We start from the raw sequence: 21,190 nt of genomic DNA, 5'->3' as shown, positions 1-21,190 counted from the left end.
AATTCGAAAAGCGGACACTATATTCAGTACTCCGTAAAACGAAAGTCGCTCAGGCACATGGATGACACCCTCGTCGTATGGAACCATGGTAAAGGTAAGCGCCTTCCTAAGACATCCGAACGGTCTCCATGCCAACATCAAATTTTCTAGAAAAAAAATCTGATAATGAGGGATGAGGAGAACCTGGGCCACAGCTTGTATTGAAAATTGACACAAGGGGAAATAATTGTACAATTCCTCAAATCATTACCAAGAAACACAAGAAAATGACTAAAGGTCTCAGATCGGTAAGGGACGAAATGAACCCACTCGCAATGTCGGGAATATACCGCATACCGCGTACGCGTGGAAAAGTCTGTGGGCGAATGACCGAATGCTCCATCAGTACCAGGATCATAGATATAAAGATTTTTGCAGTCTGGGACAGAATTAAGACGTGACGGAGCATGCCCATTGTGAGGCAGACCACGTAGTAATATTCGCTCTTATGCAGGTTTTCGCTGTGGATGAGAGCTATCGCTCCCGTTTGTTCAGGGAAGGCACACAAATTCACTAACATGACAATAGTTTCAACGAGAAAGAAGACAAGCTCATGGTAAACGGATCCTGAATTTCCGTATCGCAAGAAACGATCGTTGCAGGTAACAAGGGGAGAATCACAGCGGTAATGACAATGGAAAATCCCTGAGACTTTGGTGCTACAGGCAGATACACTCTCAGCCCGGGGACTCGACTGCAGTCCGTCACCAACAATGGAGAGGGAATCTTCAACAATGCCAGCCAGCTGTGGTGGTGGAATGCCACAAAAATCAATAAACGTCCGCCGAACATCTTGGGACAATAGCCGGCAGGTATTCTGTCAACAAATGGCTACGATGTCCTCAGCGCCTTTGTATAAAGTTGGCCGAAATCCCCGTTCTATCTGCGGAAAGGGCTCACCACAATCGTTGGTTCTGAGAAGCCGTGTAGATCTACAAGTGCGTTAACCTCTAGAACAAGACAGAGGAATGCCTGAGGCTGAACGGTAGCTGGATTCATTTCTTACGGAGAACAACGGCCGCAGGTAGCGAGCTATTAGGCTAGCGGCTAACGGCAGTGGAAAACCCCTGTGTCAGAGTCGCTGCGAGTACATAATGACGACCGCCGGTTTGCACAACTTTTGTCCACAGGGAGCTACAGGGGAGAACGTTTAGACCACTGGCCATCAGTTAAACGGTCTTCTGCTCAGGTGTGGATCCAGGGTTCGCTTCAGTGCGGGGGTTACCCTTTGCTGCTTCCCTCCCCCCCCCCTCCCCCCCCCACCACTAAACCCTCCGTCCACCAAAAACGCTAATATAACTTCCTGTTAGGCACTCTTATAGCTGCTCCAGATTCTCCGATTTTAATAATAATAAGAACAACAACAAAATATATTAAATATTTAATATGACAATAATAATAATAATGTTTTCATGACTGGTTACTACATCGCTTTACCATAATGCCGAAGAAACTGTTTCAGGAAAACACATCATTTGACAGGCATTCTGCCGAAAATTTGAGAGAAGCGTGTCATGCTATTGATTTAAGAACTATAATAGTAAAAACACTCTCACAACATTGACATTAGTATGATTTACAACATATAAAATCGAAGTATCGTATAATCGTCATCGCCCACTAAGCACTAGGAGTGAACACAGCCGTGCAGACAGTAACTATGCGAGCCTGTAAATGATGGGAACGCTGTTTCCTTCAGTCGTTTCCTCCTGGGTTAGATAAAGTCAGCTTTCATTTTTCTTGTTGGAGGGTCATTCCCTTCTGTCTTCTCTGACACAACTTCCTCTGGTTTGCCGGTTACACCTGTGGACTCACGAACTGTGTCGTACTTGTTACTGATAACAGATACGCTAGAGAGACGTGGGGTTCACAGCGATGATATGACCTGTACGTGCCCAGTTCCGAGCGTTATGATGTCAGTTGTCTTTAGTGGTCATATAGAGTCAGAGGGCAACGACCCTCTCACGTAACGAATCTTGCATCACGTATAATTGCTGCCGCGAATTAATGATTCTTAGAAATATTGTGACAGGTTGTTGTATAAAACATTCTCGGACTTCTTCCCTCGTCATTTTAGAGTAAAACCTAGGAACTTTCGACGATTACCTCCATCGTCTTCGTAAGGAGCAACTGACAGTCAAAACTTTTGCTGTGGTGGCCTTACGTAGCCCATAGACGGTTTCTGATTCGTCGGTAATTACGTAAAGCTGCGTTTAGGAACAAGGATGGTGATGAAAATTGAAGGAAGCTTAAAATACCCCATCGATATCGCGGACATTAGGAACTGAGCATCATCTCAGTTCGGAAATAGTGATTAAGGACATCGGAATGGCTGTTTCTGAAAGTAGAGAACGAATGATGTAGTTTGCAGCATCCCAAACGGCGTCTCTAATCTACTTTTTTCTGGTTAGCGGCGTCTGAGTAGCAGTGCGAGCATGAGAAACGAGGTGAATGTCTCGTGTTGGAACTTCCTGGCACTGCTCTGACTAACCCCGAAACGTTGGCTACATCCCTAATGTTATTTAGGGTGCAAAACGAGTGCAAGTCAGGAATTGACAACGTTGCAGAAGCTCGTGTGGTCTGTGAGCTAGGAGACAGATACACTATGCAGACAATAAGCTCCTGAGGCCTCAAAGAACGGGTTTTGTTCCCATTGGCCTATGTAGCCGCCAGCGGTACGCATCTCCTGTTCGCCAGTATTTTGTAGCTGTCTCCTGTATGGATCAAAGGTGAGAACTGAGTTGAAACGGTCCCAGGTTCGAGCATTCCGCAACAGACACTGCGCAGGGGCTACATTTAGAACACACCCGATATTTGTGAATAAGGAACGATACGGAAGCTCTGCACGCATACATCGCCCTGGAGGATGTACATACATATTTGATAGGTTCCACAAAACTTTAAAGCGTACTCCACGTACATCCTCGACAACTGTTTCATGGGATTTCCAACGTAATTCAGATGAAGAGGTCTGTGATAAAACGGTTCATCGAGGGGCAATCACGCTTATTTCTTTATGGCCGAAATGCTGCCCAGAATTCGATGATCACAAAAAAGTAATGTCGGTTAGAGTGGCACAAAGAAAGTCGCCGTTGATTCTTTCCCTGCAAAAACATCCCAACCGATTTCCTTTTCCATTACATTTATAATAGCCTCAGTGTCGATGGAGCATTAAATTTTAACCTTCCATCCTTCTGCCTAATTCTCCTTGTTTGTGAACTTCAAGTTTATATCATGTATATGCTATCAGAAGGTTATCATCGTGCCCAGACTCACAACCAATTAAGCTCCGGACACAAAAAACCACTGACACGAACAACTACGGGTTTGTTATCGCATAACGCAGCACCAACACTGAAGAGTGAAAGTAAACAAGTGGAAGGTAGTTACAGATTATGCATCTTTCCTCAAGGAATAATTAGTAAACGACTTTTGATTACTTGTTTCGTGAAATCATCGTAGGGAACATTTATTTCTAGTTTAGAACTTCGGGTCTTTGTTATGAGACGTGCTGCTCACGAGACGTGCTGATATGCGCAAAGTAATTCCAACTGATAATAGGAAATGAACATGTACAACAAATGTTAAGGGAAGGTAACAGTTTGGCAATATCGAAATAACATTCAAAAATTATACAAGTTTCTGAACTTGTCTTTATCCACTTTTCGGGCGCAACAAATAGGATAAGCAAAACCTGCCAATCGTGAATATCAACTGGTGTTGGCATTTAGAGTCTTTTTAATAAGCTTAGAAAAATCACTATTACAAAACTAACAGTAAGCACATTGATTTTATTAGTGCACATTGACCAACACGGCTGCGAAAAAGATTCAGATTTATTTCAGGTACGTTATCAAGAGACATTTCGCCATATACTGTTCCTGAGTGCAGTACCAGGCTAACTCTTGCCTTCAGTCTTGTATTTTATTTTTCTGTCTGAGTTGAACGCGTTTTCCACTTTCAAAGACCACATTGACGTTTTTGACTGTTGCATCTACTTTAATATGCCACTTTCATTTGGTCACAGATGTTATACACGGATGAAAAGCTTTCACATGTGATCATACACTTCGTATGTATAGTACCCATTTCCAGTACCCCTTCTTCCTACTTGAACCGAAGTATTGCTTGAATTGCAAGATGACAGTCTTTGCTTTCCATTCTCACACAGATTGTAATAGGAAGCTTGAAAAGAACAGACACAGGATGTGTTATCAAATTTTGCGGCAGCTGATGTAAGGTAGGAAATTTTCGTAAGGACTCTGTACGATGTTTTTTAACTTCCAAGGACATCTATTTTTATAGCGTCCGGTGCTGATGTCACATATTTAGTAATAAACACTTCCGTAGTGAAGCGAACACTTTTCGACAATAGTAAATAATGTGTCGTTATCTGATTTTAACGTATCGCTCCCTTTTATTAAACGCGTTCATTCAACTGTACGGTAAGTCACAACCGTTGAATGCAAACTGTCGAAGCAGAAATCAGTAAGGAAATAATTCAGTATTTTTAGTGTGAACAATGTGCGACTCCCGTCACTGAGACAGTCCACCTGAAGAAAGAACTGCAATGCAAAATAGTTTGAATCAAAAATTGAAGAGCTCAGTTTCGTGATATATTCTGCATGTATATGGCGGGTGGATGTATTCTTTGTTTCAGAAGCTACAAACGTAATTCCCATGTGTTTTGTTTTTGGTGGTGGAAAATGTTGAGGAACAAAGCTCTCTCGTACTCTGAGAGGTCGTACAATGCCCTAACCGTGGCAGACACGCGATTCCTCGCCCCTCTCGGTGTAGCGCGGCTCTGCTACGAAGGCTCGGTCGTCTCATGAATTTCAAACCAGACCATTAGTTCGGCGAAGACCTTCGGCCTGGCCGGTAGTGGTTCTTTGAAATTGCCGGACCGCATCGTTGTGTGGCCGCGCATTAATTCCTCCCGGACCCTCGTTCTGGTTGTCGGAACACGCACGGAAAATTTACTTTTAATCAATTTGCGTCCTTACTCTTAGCAGTTACCGGGAAAATGGCGTTATAATCGGTACGTTTCCGAGGAAAACGGTAACCGCTATGTATTTTTATAGTCACTGAGTCAGCACGTGTTAGGTGTGGCACTTACGTGATTCTTTCCCTGCGTAGGTTAAGTGATCGGTATTCCACTTAAAAAACCGCAGTACCTATTGGAAAAATGTTCTCAAATTCGCTGTATTTCGTGAAATGGCGGAGAAGTCTAAGAGCTCGAAATTATGTCTTACCTGATCTGTGTATTGAAAGGGGTCGGGGATTTCATTTCCTTTTACTGACATCCATAGTAAATAGTCTGTGTAAGTGTGTTCAGTTAATGGACTTACGGGCACTAAAAGCCGACTGCATTCCGACAGCCTTAGGGCTAACGGCAAAGCTAACAGTGGAAACATCCCACATTTGCCCCGCCAAAGAAATACGAAGTTACTTGCACAAGTTCCGGTAAGGGCACAATGACATCCTTCGACTACAGGGGCGCGCGCGCCTAGAGCATGGAACCGCAATCAGTGCACAGCGCTATGAAGACACTTTGCAGAATCTGCGACGCACCACAAAGTGAAAACGCCTGGTAATGCTGTCTGGCGGAATCATTATACAGCACGATCACGCCCTCACCACCCTGCCAATCGAACAAAGGCTGCGCTTCAGCCATTGGGTTAGGAACACTGCAGCATCCCCCGTACACCCGGGATCTTTCACCGTGAGATTTTCAAATCTTTCGTGATCTGCAGAAAGATATGCATGGAGGTCGGTCTCACTCGGGCGGAAGTACAATTGTGGGTGCAATTGTGGATCCGTCAGTGGCCGACCACATTCTACGAAACAGGAATTGATCGTCTCTTGTCCCAGTGGGACAAATGTCTTAACACCCCTTGAAAACCAAACACCCACCAAAACTTACACTAAAGTCAAGTTAAAACACTAGGCACACATTCGCAAAGACAGTGATTCCATCCCCGCCTGGCAATCCAGATGTAGGTTTTCATTTTCTTCCAAAATATACACTACTGGTCATTAAAATTGCTACACCAAGTAGAAATGCAGATGATAAATGGATATTCATGGGACAAATATATTATACTAGAACTATCATGTGATTACATTTTCACGCAATTTGGGTGCATAGATCCTGAGAAAACAGTACCCTGAACAACCACCTATGGCCGTAATAACGGCCTTGATACGGTTGGGCATTCCGTCAAACAGAGCTTGGATGGCGTGTATAGGTACAGCTGCCCATGTAGCTTCAACACGATACCACAGTTCATCAAGAGTAGTGACTGGCGTATTGTGACGAGCCAGTTGCTCGGTCACCACTGACCAGACGTTTTCAATTGGTGAGAGATCTGGAGAATGTACTGACCAGGGCAGCGGTCGAGCATTTTCTGTATCCAGAATGGCCCGTAGAGGAACTGCAACATTCGGTCGTGCATTATCCTGCTGAAATGTGGGGTTTCGCAGGGATCAATGAAGGGTAGAGCCACGGGTCGTAACATATCTGACATGTAACGTCCACTGTTCAAAGTGCCGTCAATGCGAACAAGAGATCACCGAGACGGGTAACCAATGGCCGGGTGATACGCCAGTATGGCGATGAGAATACACGCTTCCAATGTGCGTTCACCGCGATGTCGCCAAACACGGATGAGACCATCATGATGCTGTGAACAGAACCTGGATTCATCCAAAAAAATGACGTTTTGCCATTCGTGCACCCAGGTTCGTCGTCGAGTACACCATCGCAAACGTTCCTGTCTGTTATGCAGTGTCAGGGGTAACTGCAGCCATGGTCTCTGAGCTGATAGCCCATGCTGCTGCAAACGTCGTCGAAATGTTCGTGCAGATGGTTGTTGTCTTGCAAACGTCGCCATCTGCTGACTCAGGAATCGAGACGTGGCTACACGATCCGTTACAGCCATGCGGATAAGATGCCTGTCATCTCGACTGCTAGTGATACGAGGCCGCTGGGATCCAGCACGGCGTTCCGTATTACCCTCCTGAGCCCACCGATTCCATATTCTGCTAACAGTCATCGGATCTCGACCAACGCGAGCAGCAATGTCGCGATACGATAAACCGCAATCACGATAGGCTGCAATACGACGTTTACCAAAGTCGGAGACGTGATGGTACGCATTTCTCCTCCTTACACGAGGCATCACAACTAGGTTTCATCAGGCAACGCCGGTCGACTGTTGTTTGTGTATGAGAAATCGGTTGGAAAGTTTCCTCATGTTAGCACGTTGTAGGTGTCGCCACCGGCGCCGACCTTGTGTGAATGCTCTGAAAAGCTTATCATTTGCATATCACAGCATCTTCTTCCTGTCGGTTAAATTTCGCGTCTGCAGCACGTAATCTTCGTGGTGTAGCAATTTTAATGGCCAGTAGTGTATCAAGGCAATCGTCGGGATTGTCCATTTCAGGAAGACGTGGCTTATTTCCTTCTCGATCCTTCCCCAATCCGAGCTTTGGCTCCATGAGCATGGTTGTGGCGTTAAACCCAATCTTCATTCTTTCCTTCTTTCTCAGTCTATATATGATTGACCCTGTACCTGAGGTTCGAATCCGTCCTCGAAAAGGTAATGTTGTATTCAGGGCGGAAGCCGGACTGTACACAACAACAGTATCGACTAATTTATTACGAACGCGGTAGTGTCAAGTGGCTGACCTGTCTTGAAGAGGACGATGGTCCTGAGGCAGGCGTACTCGTGCGCGTCGACGGCCATGTGGGCGAACCTCAGGAGAGCCTCCTGGAAGAGCCTGAGCTGGTGCAGCAGCGCCAGGGACCTGCTGGAGCCCAGTAGCGCCGCGAGCTGCGACACGTCCAGAGGCAGCATGAGCTGCGCCGCGCCCACCACGAACAGGTCTCGCCAGCTCTCCTCCAGCAGCAGCAGCTGTCGACACACCACAGAACGCGTCTCAGAACTACTGCCCGCCTCGCCACCTTTTTGGTCGCCATCTAGTGAACCCTTCAGTCCAATGGGTCAAGAGCCCAGGTTACATCCAAATATCTAGGTTCTCCAGAAGAGAGTGACGTCTATGGAAATAATGATGTGCGAGCAAAAGTCAAAGCGACCAGGATGAGATTCAGAGGCACCACTGGCGTTCTTCGTGGTGAGAAGATGCCTATCCACCTGAAATCGAAGACATACCACATAATGGTAAGGGCAGTTGCATTATATGGTACCGAGTGCTGGCCCATACCTGGAAGTGTTGAACACTCACTACATGCCATGGAATTGCATATGCTGAGAAGATCATTGGGCTTTTCCCTGCTCGACCATATCAACAATATAAGGATCTGACAATGAGAATGAAGACTTTGACAGTATGGACACTCCATATGGTTACCACCTACTTCATTCATCAGCTCAGCCTACCAATCTGTTGACGGCCAGAGACAACACAGAAGATCACGATGGCTTGACTCACTGAAAGAGTTAGAGTGTAAGAAATGGTGTGCACTGACCGAAAAGCGCACCCTACGCCAGTGAGAATGTGCTATTAATAATAATAATAAGAAGAAGAAGAAGAAGAAGAAAAAACTGCTACCATTCTTAGGAGTTACTGTTCTTCAGTCATAACCAATGGACCTGCCACAGTATTCACTCATCTAAAGAACAGTGACACTTGAGGAAAATACCAGCTCTGGACCTGAAACTATTCAGTCCTGTAATCGGCATTTTTCTGAGGAATCGCTATTATTGATATGGATAACCCAAAACCTATAACATTATTTAGCCATCTGGAGAATGATGGCTCCTGAGGAAATCCCCAGCACTTGATCTGAAACGTTTCAGATCTGGTATCATCGGTCCACAGATAGATAAATGCTAGGCCCATCAAACACTGAGCCATTTGAGTAGCATCACGAAAATGATCCCAACACTGAACCAGAAATACAAGTTTTCTTTAATTTACGTCTATGGTCACAAACTTTTTGTCAACTGATTACCGGTTTCGGTCTATAATGACCATCATCAGATCTGTTTTGTAATAACAAAACCCTAAAATTTGCAAAACAGATCTGATGATGGTCATTATAGACCCAAACCGGTAATCGGTTAACAAAAAGTTTGTGACCATAGACGTAAATTAAAGGAAACTTATTGTATATCCGGGTCCCTGTTTTATTCGTGACAATGTCGCAGCTTGTAGAAACAGAAATTATTCACTCATGAGGTCGGTATTTTGTTGACTGGACTATCACAGTATCCATCCATGTGAAGAAATGTGATTGCTGAGGAATATCACAAAACTGGACCTTAATGTGCCACTTCTGATAAGCGTAGCACCAGTTTCAGCCATCTGAAGATTGGTGATTCCTGAGGAAGCTCTCTACTACGAACCTCCTATAGTTTGTATTATCCTCAGGCGTCGCTGTTCTTCAGAGCGTTAAGCACTGTGTTCAGCCACCTGAAGAACAGTGACTTCCGAGGAAGGTCACAGAACATTTCACTTTCAAGTCAGTAACTTGTTCAGGAGCCACTGCTCTTCAGACGCAGTATCGCTGGACTAATCAGTTTTCAGCCGTCCAAAGAATAGTGACTCTTGTGGAAGCACTGGACCTGAAACGTTGAGTGTCTCAAGATGCCGGGCAGCTAAGTGTATTATTAAGGTTTACCGGCAATATAAGCCTCCAGAACTTCTTAAATACCTTAAAAACCTTTCATTTTCATGATTTTATTATACTCACAAGACTATTGATACGTACAGGTATAATGGAGAACCCCTAAAAACCGTGTGAATAATACAGGACTTTCAAATCTGAAGTGTTGTTGACGCAGTCTTCAGTCCAAATATGGGTGGGCCGAGCAGTATACTGACTGGGAAACCACCAGCTGCATCTCTTACCTGGTCATTCATGGGCAGCGCAGTGAAGGCGGTGACGCTCTTGGCCCACTGAACGTTCATGAAGAGCAGACGCGCCGCGGACTCGCAGACAGCCTCCACAGAGCGCAGGGGGAACGTCGGCGGCAGCAGCTGAGCAACACACAAGGAAAAGGGGGCGTCTCATTGGTCTGGCGCTCACGAGACTAACGAGATCAATTCTAGCGGTAGAGGAAGATGGTGAACGGATATGTAGTTTCAGCATCTATCTCAGAATATAGGCTAACCTCTCAAAAATATGGGCTGGGACCGGAATATTGGCATTGTTTATATTAATAGACGGCTAAAATATTGGAAATTTGTGGCAAGTTCCTATGGGACCAAACTGCTGAGGCCATTGGTCCCTAGGTTTACACACTACTTAGTCTAAGTTGAACTAACTTACGCTAAGGACAACACAAACACTTATGCCCGAGGGAGGACTCGAAACTCCAATGCGGGGGGGGGGGGGGGGGGGGGGGGAGTGACTCGCGTGAACCGTGGCAAGGCGCTCGAGACCACGCGGCTACAGGCTACAAAGCGCAGCCAAACGGCTATAACGAGAGACTTTCCAGTGGCAGATAATCTACCCAACGGCTTCCAGATGCAGCAGAAATCTGATTTTAAGTAATTCATATAATTACCGACAGAATTTGAAAATTTAAAATACTGTAATAATATACTCACTAAGAGCTATAACCTTACACTGATAATTCATCAGAATAATCTGGTCTATAAAGACAGGTTTTTAACGTTGTTACCAAAATTCTGCAAAAGTACCTGACCCACTTATTTCAAATTTTGACACCATACTCTTATCAGCTCAGCAGCACGTTGTCTTGCGGTAGTGTTCTCGCTTCCCGTGCACGGGGTCCCGGGTTCGATTCCCGACGGGGTCAGGGATTTTTCCCTGCCTCGTGATGACTGGGTGTTGTCTCGTCTTCATCATCAATCATCCCCATTACGGTCGGAGAAAGGCAACGGTAAACCACCTCCGCTAGGACCTCGCCTAATCAGCGGTGCGGGTCTCCCGGAGTATGGGGTTTCATCATCATCACCCGTATCATCATTACAAAGGACATAGGCTACATATTTTTTTAATACGTATAATACGAGGGACCTTCAATAAGTAATGCAACACCTCTTCTCCTCAGCCAATTTCAGCTTTAAAAAAAAAAACGCAGAAAGTGTTGTAATACTTTCATGAAGTTCTAATACGTGGCGTAGGTCTCTTAGTGATTTTCTTTTGGAACAAAACCAGAGTAGCACAGATATTCATAGGCGCTTGCAGAATGTCTACGGAGGTCTGGCAGTGAACAAAAGCACGGTGAGTCCGTTATCTTCGCACGAGGTCGCGCGAACCTGTCCCATCTCCCGCGTACCGGTCGGCCGCACACAACTGTTACTCTTGGAGTGCTGGAACGCGCGGACGCACTCATTCGCGGTGATCGGCGGATCTCAATCAAACACCTCGCTGCTCAACTGGACGTCACTGTTGGTAGTGCCGACAAACGCGTCCACCTGTTCGGATACTCAAATGCTTGTGCCCGCTGGGTTCCTGGAAGCCTAACAGAAGAGCAGCGAAGAACCGTCTAATAAAGCAACAGGGCAAATCTCCTAAAAAAAATTGCAATATACGGCGTCTGAGATGTATAAGCGCAGATATTTGATCATCGGTTTCTTAATATGTACGCATTTCAGTGTATTAGTTTAATGGCTAAATGTAATCCAGTCAGATTTAACCTGAAGATGTGATTCGTTATCGCGAAACTGTTTGTAACTGAGTTCGGCAATAAACGAGGATTATCGACTACAAGAGGACTCTACAATCTTTTGGGAGATTTTAACACAACATTTTTAAGTTTTTTGACGTAATCCATGAATGTAGATGATGCTGACGATAATGCCGATAATGATGGCAATAATAAAGGCGGTTAAGTATTTCTCTTAGACAGATTGACCCGGTGAGCGGCCAAATCGGCAGGTTTAGGAAGCCGTAGGCCGGCGAGGCGCGAGAACGCGGCCGGATTAGCGTGGTCTCGCGAGCCGACGGGGGTGTGCTGTGTACCATATGGTGCGGACTGCGAGACACGGAGTGGTTGGCTACAACCAGCACCGGGCACGACTCCAGCCACGTGCAGTTGGTGTGGACAGGGAATCGCTCGTGTAAAAAGAGCTTCACGAAGGCGGTGTCTACGGTATGCTGGACTGTGTAAATGGGTGGAAGGGGGAAGTGGGTGAGAAAGAGTAAGATACGTTAGCAATCAAAGAAGCTGGCAGTTACTTTACAAGGGCACCGTGCGGCAGCCAGTCAGCACCTCACCTTCATGGGCGCGACGTGGGAGGAATGGAGGGCAGCGGCGGTGGCGGCGGCTGCGGCCGCAGCGGCGGCGGCGGCCATGTCTGCGTGGGCGGCTGCCGGCATGGCGGGTGGCGGGGGCGGCGGGGGCGAGCACTGCCCCTGGGCCGGCTCCTTGAGGTAGAGCGCCAGCTGGCGCCGCAGCGTCGAGTTGCGCGGCCCGCGCTCGTGCTGCACCGCTGCGGGCAGACAGACACACATTCACACTCAGCTTTCTGTCAGCTCAGCATCGTCTCAGGCTGGTACGTGCGCAAAAATGGAACCTTCTCCGGCTGACCAGTTAATGTCTCCGGCCGAGACCTGCTCGTGTAGCTTAAGGGGGGTAGGACGTCAAACGGGCCGACTAGGAGCAGGAGAGGCACCACAGAACATTTTATTTTCTACTGTCTATACGTTTACAAATAAATTCATAAAACTTTGTCAGCATGACCAGGAAGGATTCAGGATTCACACTCATAGCAGTGGAAGTGCGAAAACATAACCAAATAATTTTTATGTCCAAAAGTAGGTAAATTCCGGGCTATTTCATTACTTTAAGGTCATGTAACTATTTCGAACATTTGGCTGGAATTAAAATTTTCGAAAATTATCTAATGTGTAGCAAATAAACAGTTTTCTTTTGGAGCCACTGCAAATAGTGAAATGCTAGTAAGAAAATTTGAATATGATTAGTAACAAGTAATATACTGTCAGTGTCAACGATTCTTTAGCAAATTGCTTTCCTTAATGCAACACTCAAACGGTGCTCCGAATTCTCACGATTACTTGTCCCTTAAACGAGACACTTAAGCGACTGATTACAGTCATCTGAAACAGTCCCGGCTTAAGTGGAGTGATATTGCATCTTGTAGCAGATTGGGGAGGGTACTGCCAAGGGGTAGGTTACCATGAGAAAAAGATTGAATAATCTACGAAAGGATAGCGTTCTACGAGTCGGGGCGTGGAATGTCAGAAGCTTGAACGTGGTAGGGAAACTAAAAAATCTGAAAAGGGAAATGCAAAGGCTCAATCTAGATATAGTAGGGGTCAGTGAAGCGGTGGAAGGAAGACAAGGATTTCTTGTCAGATGAGTATCGGGTAATATCAACAGCAGCAGAAAATGGTACAACAGGTGTAGGATTCGTTACGAATAGGAAGGTAGGGCAGAGGGTGTGTTACTGTGAACAGTCCAGTGACCGGGTTGTTCTAATCAAAATCGACAGCAGACCAACACCGACAACGATAGTTCAGGTATACATGCCAACGTCGCAAGCTGAAGATGAACAGATAGAGAAAGTGTATGAGGATATTGAAAGGGTAATGCAGTATGTAAAGGGGGACGAAAATCTAATAGTCATGGGCGACTGGGATGCAGTTGTAGGGGAAGGAGTAGAAGAAAAGGTTACAGGAGAATATGGGCTGGGGACAAGGAATGAAAGAGAAGAAAGGCTAATTGAGTTCTGTAACAAGTTTCAGCTAGTAATAGCGAATACCCTGTTCAAGAATCACAAGAGGAGCAGGTATACTTGGAAAAGGCCGGGAGATACGGGAAGATTTCAATTAGATTACATCATGGTCAGACAGAGATTCCGAAATCAGATACTGGATTGTAAGGCGTACCCAGGAGCAGATATAGACTCAGATCACAATATAGTAGTCATGAAGAGTAGGCTGAAGTTCAAGACATTAGTCAGGAAGAATCAATACGCAAAGAAGTGGGATACGGAAGTACTAAGGAATGACGAGATACGTTTGAAGTTCTCTAACGCTATAGATACAGCAATAAGGAACAGCGCAGTAGGCAGTACAGTTGAAGAGGAATGGACATCTCTAAAAAGGGCCATCACAGAAGTTGGGAAGGAAAACATAGGTACAAAGAAGGTATCTGCGAAGAAACCATGGGTAACAGAAGAAATACTTCAGTTGATTGATGAAAGGAGGAAGTACAAACATGTTCCGGGAAAATCAGGAATACAGAAATACAAGTCGCTGAGGAATGAAATAAACAGGAAGTGCAGGGAAGCTAAGACGAAATGGCAGAAGGAGAAATGTGAAGACACCGAAAAAGATATGATTGTCGGAAGGACAGAATCAGCATACAGGAAAGTCAAAACAACCTTTGGTGACATTAAAAGCAACGGCGGTAACATTAAGAGTGCAACGGGAATTCCACTGTCAAATGCAGAGGAGAGAGCAGATAGGTGGAAAGAATACATTGAAAGCCTCTATGAGGGTGAAGATTTGTCTGATTTGATAGAAGGGAAACAGGAGTCGATTTAGAAGAGATAGGGGATCCAGTATTAGAATCGGAATTTGAAAGAGCTTTGGAGGACTTACGGTTAAATAAGGCAGAAGGGATAGATAACATTCCATCAGAATTTCTAAAATCATTGGGGGAAGTGGCAACAAAACGATTATTCACGTTGGTGTGTAGAATATATGAGTCTGGCGATATACCATCTGACTTTCGGAAAAGCATCATCCACACAATTCCGAAGACGGCAACAGCTGACAAGTGCGAGAATTATCGCACAATCAGCTTAACAGCTCATGCATCGAAGCTGCTTACAAGAATAATATACAGAAGAATGGAAAAGAAAATTGAGAATGCGCTAGGTGACGATGAGTTTGGCTTCATGAAAAGTAAAGGGACGAAAGAGGCAATTCTGACTTTACGGCTAATAATGGAAGCAAGGCTAAAGAAAAATCAAGACACTTTCATAGGATTTGTCGACCTGGAAAAAGCGTTCGACAATATAAAATGGTGCAAGCTGTTCGAGATTCTGAAAAAAGTAGGGGTAAGCTATAGGGAGAGACGGGTCATATACAATATGTACAACAACCAAGAGGGAATAATAAGAGTGGACGATCAAGAACGAAGTGCTCGTATTAAGAAGGGTGTAAGACAAGGTTGTAGCCTTTCGCCCCTACTCTTCAATCTGTACATCGAGGAAGCAATGATGGAAATAAAAGAAAGGTTCAGGAGAGGAATTAAAATACAAGGTGAAAGGATATCAATGATACGATTCGCTGATGACATTGCTATCCTGAGTGAAAGCGAAGAAGAATTAAATGATCTGCTGAACGGAATGAACAGTCTAATGAGTACACAGTATGGTTTGAGAGTAAATCGGAGAAAGACGAAGGTAATGAGAAGTAGCAGAAATGAGAACAGCGAGAAACTTAACATCAGGATTGAGGGTCACGAAGTCAATGAAGTTGAGGAATTCTGCTACTTAGGCAGTAAAATAACCAATGACGGACGGAGCAAGGAAGACATCAAAAGCAGACTCGCTATGGCAAAAAAGGCATTTCTGGCCAAGAGAAGTCTACTAATATCAAATACCGGCCTTAATTTGAGGAAGAAATTTCTGAGGATGTACGTCTGGAGTGCAGCATTGTATGGTAGTGAAACATGGACTGTGGGAAAACCGGAAGAGAAGAGAATCGAAGCATTTGAGATGTGGTGCTATAGACGAATGTTGAAAATTAGGTGGACTGATAAGGTAAGGAATGAGGAGGTTCTACGCAGAATCGGAGAGGAAAGGAATATGCGGAAAACACTGTTAAGGAGAAGGGACAGGATGAAAGGACATCTGCTAAGACATGAGGGAATGACTTCCATGGTACTAGAGGGAGCTGTAGAGGGCAAAAACTGTAGAGGAAGACAGAGACTGGAATACGTCAAGCAAATAATTGAGGTTGCAAGTGCTACTCTGAGATGAAGAGGTTAGCACAGGAAAGGAATTCGTGGCGGGCCGCATCAAACCAGTCAGTAGACTGATGACCAAAAAGAAAAAAAAAGAAAAAAAAAATTAGATTGCATCTGGTTTTTCCCGAAACTGTCACAGAAAAACCATCAGTAACATCGCAATGATAGCGACATACTAACTTGGAAGAGATGCTGCTTAAGGCAACGTGTATAAGCGTGCGTGAGCGGCCTTCGCAGCGAATGGAGAACAGGGTTGTCTACCAGGGGGGAGTGGATCGTCCTTTTGTCCGAATTGCCTCCGCCAGCCAGCAGCCGCCGAGGTATTGTCTGGTTACCCCGTGAGCCACAGGGGGCACGCAAAGTACTACCCAGCTGCCACCGGAATCTCGTTAAGTATCTCTCACCACTGTCTACGTGATGTCCCACACTTTGGTGCCACGTACTGTCGGCTGTCATCCTTTTCGAGGAATACGTGCACATTCAGTGGCCTATGCAGCAGTATGAAAGTGTCGTGTGTGACTGAGGACACGTCAGCAGACATCAGCACCGCATGGCGTCTGCAGCAGTCAGTTAACGCTGTACGAGTGATAACTTTTAGCCCAAGCGCGCAGGGACTACAGAGTCAGTCGAAAACTTTTTCCACACTTTTTTTGTTTTTTGGAATATCAGTTTGTTAACGCGATGGTGCGGCCGTCTTTTGCCAGTCTGGTCTGCTGTTTTAGGCCACTCATCTATACAGGTTCTGTCTAGACGCCCACAGGATATTCGCTATGGAGATGGTATCCTGAACAGCAAATCTTCGATTAAGAGAAATATTGGATTTTAAACAAACTGCCACGATGAACTTCAGTGTCAAAGAATTATAAATTAATATTTATGGTTTGTTGTTTTAACTACTTTCTTCTTCTTCTTCTTCTTCAAGTACCTCTTCCTCCAAAACATTGACGGTCAGTAGCATGGTCTCCTGTTTGTTCATGATTTTCTGAAGAATGATTCCGTGCTCAGTTCAAACCACTGGCTAAATATTTTTAGGCAGGGCAACATTCTACGTGCTAGATCACGTCCGCCGTCAGTCTTTCCTTGAAGTATCCGGAAGTATTTTTCGTTGCGCATTCTGTGGCCAAATTATTCTAGTTTTATAATGTTGGTGGTATTGACAATTTCTAAATCTTTGTTCGTACTCCACAATACATTTGTGACTATCTGTTCATGGTATCCTTTGTTTTAAGGTCTACCTAAAGTGGTTCAATCAGCAGTGTAAATGGTGGACATAAGTTTCAGTTCCATATTGAGCTGTGTTTCACTATCTAGAATGTAAATGAGTAGCACATCTGCCACATTTACTGTCTCATCTGAATGAAGTTGTAATCCGCATTACTTACAATTAATAGTTACACAATGATTTGAAAGAAATTTAGCTTTTCTTTCCAAATTTTTAAATAGTGTCAGCTATGGTTATTGTTCCCGAAAGATATTACAACTTAATTATATTGTTGTAGTACCGTTCCTTCTAAGAGCAGCTATGCAGATGCTCCATACAGTCTGAATAAAGTGAAGCAATACAGTTTTACACGGAAGTAACATTTCAGGAAAGCAATTGTCTACGGGTTACCGATATAGTCTTATCAGCGTACTGTACTAGAGATAAAAGTATACCTATCGAATGTTCTTCCGTGGGAGTGTGATCTGTCATGTGATATCCCATTCCAAAGAAAAATTTCTTCTCAGTTCGCGGAGTCACGAAGACGGAAATACAGGGTGATTCAAAAAGAATACCACAACTTTAAAAATGTGTATTTAATGAAAGAAACATAATATAACCTTCGGTTGTACATCATTACAAAGAGTATTTAAAATGTTTTTTTTTCACTCAAAAACAAGTTCAGAGATGTTCAATATGGCCCCCTCCAGACACACGAGCAATATCAACCCGATACTCCAACTCGTTCCACTCTCTCTGCAGCATATCAGGCGTAACAGTTTGGATAGCTGCTGTTATTTCTCGTTTCAAATCATCAATGGTGGCTGGGAGAGGTGGCCGAAGCACCATATCCTTAACATACCCCCAGAAGAAAAAATCGCGGGGGGTAAGATCAGGGCTTCTTGGAGGCCAGTGATGAAGTGCTCTGTCACGGGCTGCCTGGCGGCCGATCCATCGCCTCGGGTAGTTGACGTTCAGGTTTCATAACTAACCTTTTTCGTAGGACTCTCCATACAGTTGATTGTGGAATTTGCAGCTCTCTGCTAGCTCTGCGAGTCAATTTTCCTGGGCTGCGAACAAATGCTTGCTGGATGCGTGCTACATTTTCATCACTCGTTCTCGGCCGTCCAGAACTTTTCCCTTTGCACAAACATCCATTCTCTGTAAACTGTTTATACCAACGTTTAATACACCACCTATCAGGAGGTTTAACACCATACTTCGTTCGAAATGCACGCTGAACAACTGTCGTCGATTCACTTCTGCCGTACTCAATAACACAAAAAGCTTTCTGCTGAGCGGTCGTCATCTTAGCATCAACTGACGCTGACGCCTAGTCAACAGCGCCTCAAGCGAACAAATGTACAACTAAATGAAACTTTATAGCTCCCTTAATTCGCCGACAGATAGTGCTTAGCTCTGCCTTTTGTCGTTGCAGAGTTTTAAATTCCTAAAGTTGTGGTATTCTTTTTGAATCACCCTGTATATAGGTTTCAAATTTCATATGACAAAAATTAGAAGTAATCTGGAATGTACAAAAAAAGAAAGTTTTGGTAAGACGACGTCACTCAACAGACAAAGGGAGTTGGTTATCAGTGTCATCGGACCGCTATGATAAACTGTTCGTGCTTGTTTATAACGTTTTGTAACGAAGAGGAACTAAGGTATCCTCACGACAGTTCTCCTCCGGATCGGAAAAGATGTTGTCTAGGCGAATACTTTCGGCTGTTTCGTACTACGCCACCCTTGTTAGAAAAATCCTGAAATATATCCTGTATTTTTCTTAAAGAGTAAATTCTATTAAGTAATTACAATGCAACTAATATAAGGAAACATAATTGCATCTAATATGCTGTGGTGAACAGGTGAAAGTCGGACTCATACGTTTAGCCGTAACAACGTAAGGAAGTGAGTCACCCCCAGACGCTTAAATCCATGACTCAGAGCTCCGGACTGATAATTCCTCTCTTTTCGTTTCCAGATGCCGTAAAAGTCAGATCAGGAAATGAGTGGCTGAAAGTAACATTCGAGTTTCGTTGTTTGGGCAGCAAAGTAACTGACAATGAAAGAAGTAAGTAGGATATAAAATGAGTACCGTTAACAGCAAGAAAGGCTTTTATGTGTCCATAAGAAATCGTAGAAGCAGTTGAAATGTAGTGTCACGACACAATGCAGGAGATTAGATGCGTAGATCGTATGACTTAGTAACCAACACGGCGAAAAAATTTGGCACGGCGGAGGGGTGGAGTAATTTTTCGTATCTTGAGAGATCCAATAACAGTTGTTTCAGTAAACTGACCGCGAAGAGGGGTTGGGGGGTGGGGAGGAGGGTGGTTAAATACAGGCTCCAATATAACATCAGGAACAAGTGGGCGTGGGTGACACTGACAGTAGTTATGAAGATATGGGGAACCTTACGCAAGACAGATGACTAAGACAACAGTAAGTACCGCTTCCATGTTGAGGTGCGTGTTGCGGAAACTCACCGTCCTTGTTCATGCCGGCCTGGAGACACTTGTGGAGTCGGCAGGCGCGGCACTGGTTGCGGCGCGTCTTATCCACGACGCAGGAACCTTCCGCCTTCGCCTTGCAGACGTACTGCCGCGCGCGCCGGATAGACCGCTTGAAGAAACCGGCGCACCTACACACGCACACACAAATACATAAATATACACTTAAAATACTGCGGTGGCCCAGCTTGCGTCCTAAGCTCATGTCTTGCCGCCTCTGGTGATAGCGACCGCTTTTAATAACAAGCTCGGTTTGTTACACTAACTCCCCTCCTTTTGAACCCGAATACCAGTGGCAACCAAACATAAAGTTACACTATCCACTTTCTGTACGCCAACAGTCTGGCCATCACAGCTCAAGGGAAGAGTTTTTAGGAAGTAGAACAAAATCTGTAACGTGCTCTAAGCACCATGTCAGAATACTACCGGGGAAACTCCCGTCAATCAGATCCCTCAAACACACAAGTCAGTACCTTCGACATTGCTCAAAACAGATCGAATGCTGAATGTAACCTGGAATGGCGTCACCATGGAACTCACAGTAAAACTTACATACCTGGGAGCCACGCTGGATAAGTCACTCACGAAGAAATATCGCCGTGAGAAGATCCACCATAAACTCACAGCAGGGAATAATTACTGAGAAAATTAGCTATAGCAAATGAGGAGCTAGTTCAAAAAAATCTGAGAGCCATAGCCCAGACACTGTGCTTCTCGGTGGCAGACCGCTTAATCATACTTTCCAGGAACGTCATAATTTATTTGCAGATTTCTGTGGAAGGCTCAAAGAACTCACAGAGCGTCCACACGACTACCCTCTAGTACAGAAGATACTCACCTGTGACAACTCTGGGAGGCCTGAACCGCATCGGAACGGGCGCAACACCAGTTAAGGCAAACCTGATATTATGAGTATGTAAACATAGTCCGAGTAGACTGTGATTTGTTTATTATGTGTGCAAATAGCCAGTTTCAGCCGTGGGTAATTTTCGAGCACATATTTTAAGCGCCACACTTCATTTCAAGCTTAAAATACGTTCTTGACAACAACCCATAGTTGAAACTGTCTAATCGCACAGATAAACTGATTACAGCCTACTTGTAGCATGTTACCACTCTTAAAACACACTTTTAAAAACATGATAAAATCGTGCCTTGCAGATGACCGCGACGACAGACGTGATTGTGATGAATTTCAGATATGGAGCATCTCTCTACATGTCACGACTGTCCCAGTAATGTGTGGCTGCGAAGCAAGGAAATGTTTGACGTAGCCCAGGTTTGCAATGAAAAACTATGATCTCCTCACAAGAAAATGTAATGCAGAGTATCTCTTGAGAATGTGATTAGGTTATTATAAGGCTGAAGTATAAAAAGAAGAATAAGTGTACCACGGATGAGTCATCCACCGTTTCGCATTTCTTCATGACTACATACATTATGTAAAGTAAAACTGCCCTCACACCGAATGCTAGTTGGAATACCAAAGCACTCTACTA

General features: G+C 44.6%; 1 protein-coding gene across 1 annotated transcript in view; it reads right to left on the bottom strand.

Moving 5' to 3' along the window:
• The window catches only part of LOC126455851 (nuclear receptor subfamily 2 group E member 1), a 49,727-nt gene that overhangs the window by 22,569 nt on the left and 5,968 nt on the right, over positions 1 to 21,190 (bottom strand). The window contains exons 4-8 of the mRNA XM_050091612.1: positions 19,668 to 19,822; positions 12,398 to 12,468; positions 12,254 to 12,337; positions 9,916 to 10,044; positions 7,730 to 7,955 (exon numbers count right to left, since the gene is read on the bottom strand). Coding sequence (XP_049947569.1) covers positions 7,730 to 7,955; positions 9,916 to 10,044; positions 12,254 to 12,337; positions 12,398 to 12,468; positions 19,668 to 19,822 — 665 coding nt within the window. The remainder of the gene's footprint in view (positions 1 to 7,729; positions 7,956 to 9,915; positions 10,045 to 12,253; positions 12,338 to 12,397; positions 12,469 to 19,667; positions 19,823 to 21,190) is intronic.

The sequence above is a fragment of the Schistocerca serialis genome, chromosome 2 (assembly GCF_023864345.2).
Source record: "Schistocerca serialis cubense isolate TAMUIC-IGC-003099 chromosome 2, iqSchSeri2.2, whole genome shotgun sequence".
NCBI classification, from domain to species: Eukaryota; Metazoa; Arthropoda; class Insecta; order Orthoptera; family Acrididae; genus Schistocerca; species Schistocerca serialis.
The sequence above is the reverse complement of the archived record's forward strand: the minus strand, read 5'-3'. Positions and strand labels throughout refer to the sequence as shown.